Genomic DNA, 5,111 nt, shown 5'->3' with positions numbered 1-5,111 from the left:
CTATACTGCCCTATTCCAGATTCTTTTTTTTTTCTTTCTTTGATTTTGTTTATTGTTCCTTCAACCCTCAACTGCACGTTTCTTTTTTGATGTTAGTTTAACATTTGACTTTACCTGTTCTATCAAGTGTGCTTAGATTTTCCTTAAAATAATGAACTGAAATAGAAAGATCAACTGTTAGCCAATATTGTCTTCTTTTGCATATTTGTCAGAAAATAAACAAAAGACATTGAAATTTTTAAAAAATTTATTGCAATTTTCAATTTTGAAATATTAAATTAATTGACTTCTTGAAGTTAATTCAGTAACACTAATTGACAATGGAAGACATTTTCTGGTCCTTATGATTAAAGCTAGCTATATGGAATAACGACCAATTCTGTAAATGAATCATCTACCATGCGTATAACTAGAATGCTTCTTCTACATTTCACAGCATTTCTCATACAGTCAAATACACGTTTAAAAAGGGCTCCATGTTCCGTTTAAATTGTCTTTGTCACATATCTGTGTGATTGTAACAATGTATTATCACCTGTCAATTGCCGAACAATGTACTAGTTTCAAAAATGCTGTTATATTGGTATACACATTGCACATGTGCGCTGAATTATTTTTGTCATAACTTTCCACAATAAATGACTACTATAGCTAGCCAATTTTTAAGGATGTTGGATGAAAATTGGCCTAGTTATAAATTTTGATTCAGTTGCCTCTTGAAGTCACTTATACAGGACAACTACCCTCTTATAGTCGGGCAGAAATTGCTTTACAATAATTAACTGCAATTTTTTTTATTACATTGTTACACATAATACAAAAATGCAATCATTGTTACCATATTTTTGTTGCTGTCTGATATTCTTTGCACTTAATAGGCTACCTCTTCTCAGAAATAGCATGCTCTTATTCATCCTTAGACATTTTCACCAGATCATCCTTTGGTTTCTTAACAGACGTTTCAATGTTATCGTTAATCCTATTCTGAGAACTGGGGTCATTACTATTATATTGTTTCTCTCCTTTCAAAAGGTCGGATTTAGAATCTGATGGAAATACGGCTTCAGAGACACCTGATTTATCAAAAGTGTCAAAGACATATCTAGGTTGAATGTGATGGTGATACTTTTTACGTGTAGAAAACATTATTCCCTTGAAAATAAGGTAAATTATTTCACTTAAATTTAGAACAAGTGACACACAACTCACAGCCAACATAAAAATAATGAAAATGGTCTTTTCTGTTGGACGTGAAATAAAGCAATCTACTCTATGTGGACAGGGGTATCTGTCACATACATAAATAGGACTCAAGGAAAATCCAAATAGATACCATTGACCCATAATGAAAGCAACTTCAAATAAAACTTTACAGAAAACTTGTAGTAAGTAGGAGAATAATAGGATTCCTTGTATTTTCACTTTTCCATGCGTTACAGTGTATTTTGACTTCTTGATTTTTCTGAAAGTAGTTTTAGCTTCATCAGTTGCTTGTTTTGCTTCATTGTGGATCACATGTAAAGCATGACCAAGATATATCAAGGTAGGGGTCGAGACGAAAATAATCTGAAGAACCCAAAAGCGAATGTGAGAGATTGGAAAAGCTTTATCATAGCAGACATTTTCACAACCAGGTTGGCGTGTGTTGCAAACGAAGCCAGACTGTTCATCACCCCAAACCTTCTCTGCACCAGCTCCAAGGAGTAAGATCCTGAACACAAACAATGTCGTGAGCCAGATTTTCCCAATCACTGTAGACTGTGACTGAACTTTGTCCAGCAATCTTCCAAGAAAGGTCCAGTCTCCCATTCTTCGAAAGCGGTATCTGCCAAATTAAATGCATGTTGAATTATGAATTTGAAATAAATCACTAAGGTTATTACTGGAATGGTAATATATTGGCTCTTTGAATCCTTAGGGTGAATTTCTGTAAGAATTCTCCCATGCGTTTGCTCCAACTTCTGCAGAGATGATACAGGCAGTTTGTGAAAATGTTGTAAAAGAAATGTGGTTGCCATCAACCACACCTTCAGTAACCCCTCCCCCCTATCCTCTCAGGTAGTATTTTCCGTACAAATGTAAATATATCATTGACATATTAAAGCCATTACAAATGGTATATTACTGTTAAAAGTAATTTTGGAGAATTGAGATAGTGAAAAGAAATCTAGGAAAAATAATTACTATTAATTTACCAAAACAACCAAAAGCTGTAGTAACTTGGTTGTTTAAATGAAACTCCTAATTGTTCCCTGTGTATAGAGGAGTATAGAGTAGCTGAAGTTTAACTGAGGTCATGAATTTGTCATCTGAAAAACAATAGGAGATCAGGAGAATCCCCGAAGAGAATTCTACCCCAGCATTGTTTACAATGAAAAGACTATGTGTTATGATTGATCTCACCTCTCTTAAACGTTATAGAATTTGTCTTGAAGAAGAAGCATTATTAATAGCATTATGAAACATAATTTCCTATTAGTGACCTGGAGCTAATCTCAACTCATTGCAATGCTGTTCCACCTGTTTTGAAAACTGGAAACTATTTAAAAGGTAGGTGTAGAAACATTGAAGTTAGGAACTTGAGCCTTTGAACATGCTCTGCCATTCAGCATGATCATACCTCTATCTTATTACCATATTTCCATTTTCCCTCTAGACTCCTTGCTGCCCCTAAAATCTAAACATTAATCAATCTTGAATATCTTCAGTGAATTGGTCTCCACTGTTTTCGGTGGGAGAGAATTCCATAGGTTCACGACCCTTTTAGCAAAGAAGATTTCCCAAATCTCAGTCCTAAATGATCTAACCTATATCCTGAGTGTGGGACCCCGGTTCTAGAAGCCAAACCAAGGAAAACATCTTCCCTGAATCCCATCTTTTCAGCCCTGTTAGAATTTAAACGCTTCAATCAAACCTCCTCTCATCTTTCTAAATTCTAGTGAATACAGCCACATTCTAGTGAATGAACCAACCTCTACTCATAAGACAGTCCTACCATCCCTGGTATCAGCTTCATGAACCTCTGTTGCATTCATTCCATGGTAAATGTAAGCTTTCTTAGATAGAAGGATCAAAACTGCACACAATACTTTAGTTGTGATCTCACCAAGGCCATGTATAACTGTGGTAAGACATCCTAACTTCTGAACTTAAATGTTCTTGCAATGAAAGCCAATGTACCATTTGCCTTCCTAATTGCTTGTTCATCTGCCTGTCTACTTTCATTTAAGGTTGTACAATATATCCAGATCCCTTTGTGCATCCATGTTTCTCAATATATCACCATTTAAATAATGTTTGTCTCTGATTTTCACACAATGTGTAGAAATGTACATTTCTCTCTGCTGTACTGCATCTATCTTCCTGAAGAAGGGCTTATGCCCAAAACGTCGATTCTCCTGCTCCTTGGATGCTGCCTGACCTGCTGTGCTTTTCCAGCAACACCTTTTTCAGCTTGCATCTATCATCTGTCTGCCCTCTTACTCAACTTGTCTAAATCAACTTGAAACTTTCTGCATCTTCCTCACAATTCATAATCCCAATCAGTTTTGTGTCATCAGCAAACTTGGAAATGTTACATTTGCTTCCTCATCCAGGTCATTATAGATATCTTGTAATACCTGGGATTCAAATCCCTGTGGTGCACCATTAGTCATCACCTGCCACTTCAAAGAAGACCCATTTATTCCCACTCTTTGATTCCTGTCTGTCAGCCATTTCTTGATCCATATTAATATATTAGCCCACATGCTTTAGGTTTGCCCACTAACCACTAATGAGGAACCTTATCAAAAGACTTTTGAAAATCCAAATACACCACATCCACCAGTTCCTCCTCGTCTAGTCTACTAGTTTCATCACCAGTAGATTTATTACACATGATTTGCTTTACATAAACCCACGCTGGCTTAGTCCAAACCTGATAAAGCTTTCTAAATATTTTGTAATCATGTATTTTATAACAGACTCCGAGCATTTTGCCCACTACTGATGTCAGGCTAATTGATCTATAATCTTTTTTTAATTAATGGAGTTGCATTTGCCAACCTGCAATCTGTAGGAACTGCTCCAGAGTTTGTAGAATTTTGGAAAATGACCACCAATGCATCCAATATTTCCAAGACCATTTCCTTTCGTATTCAGGGGAGAGATTATCCGACCCTGGTCATTTGTCAGCCTTTAACCCAATTAATTTCTCCAGCACCAATTTTTTATTAATACAGATTTCCTTCAGTACTGCCCACTCCAAAGCCCCTAGGTCCCCTAAAACTTTCTGGAGATTATTTGTTCCCTCTCTTGTGGAGACAGGTACAATCAAAGCAATACTCAGGAATTGAAAGAGTGAACACAATTCAGGACAAAAAGTAGGAAGACCTTTTGCAAATCAATATTGATAGATTTTTTTAAGTAATTGTTAATATGCCATTTATATTATTGGGTGACTAGAGAGCATTTCTGTAATCATCTGCTATCATTATGGCGTTCCAGGATGGCATGCATATATTGAGGTGTTCTACCCATTCTATGAAATTGATTAGGAATCTTCTTATATGGGACGTGTATACCTAAATTACATTTTGTGATATAATGAAACGTGCAAATTATGGTATGATTTATGAAGTGACTCTGACATCAGTTAAAACTGAATGAGAGAAGACATGGACTAAATGAATCATATAAAAGAGGGCTTCATCCTCGCAAGACAAAGCTTTTCACTGTGCTTCAGTATACGTGACAATAAATTCATTTCAATTCAATTCAGTTGGCACTTATGCTAGTGGAGTGGAGAAGAATATTGATCTCCTTCTCACATTTCTGTGCATTCCTCCAAAAGGCTGAAAATGCTTTACACTAAGTGGCAACCTCCAAGCAGTCAGGCATCATTTGGTGACATGCTTCCACTGCTGGTCCTGGGAGGAGGAAGCACTACTTGTGCACCATTGAGAAGGTCCTCCAGGACACAGCACACCAAGTGAGCTATCAATTTCTCCTGTCTGCCATGTCCAGAGTAAATGTCAGGAACCATGCTGGGCAGCTCCAGATAGACAATGCCTGTCTGCATTCATAATGTCTTTTTAAATGCGGCACTGGCAGCAGGGATTCCGATCACT

At 36.6% G+C, this 5,111-nt stretch overlaps 1 protein-coding gene across 1 annotated transcript; it reads right to left on the bottom strand.

Moving 5' to 3' along the window:
• Positions 1–906: 906 nt before the first annotated feature.
• LOC132835460 (gap junction Cx32.2 protein-like) lies at positions 907–1,809 on the bottom strand. The gene has a single exon (XM_060854830.1). The coding sequence runs from the start codon at positions 1,807–1,809 to the stop codon at positions 907–909; it is 903 nt and encodes a 300-aa protein (XP_060710813.1).
• Between the last annotated feature and the right edge of the window lie 3,302 nt (positions 1,810–5,111).

Source organism: Hemiscyllium ocellatum, chromosome 3 (assembly GCF_020745735.1).
Source record: "Hemiscyllium ocellatum isolate sHemOce1 chromosome 3, sHemOce1.pat.X.cur, whole genome shotgun sequence".
NCBI lineage: Eukaryota > Metazoa > Chordata > Chondrichthyes > Orectolobiformes > Hemiscylliidae > Hemiscyllium > Hemiscyllium ocellatum.
Note: the sequence above shows the minus strand (reverse complement) of the source record. Positions and strands in the feature narration are given on the sequence as shown.

Coding starts and splice junctions, on each gene's coding strand:
- LOC132835460 (XM_060854830.1), bottom strand. CDS start 1,809: ATGGGAGACTGGACCTTTCTTGGAAGATTGCTGGACAAAGTTCAGTCA.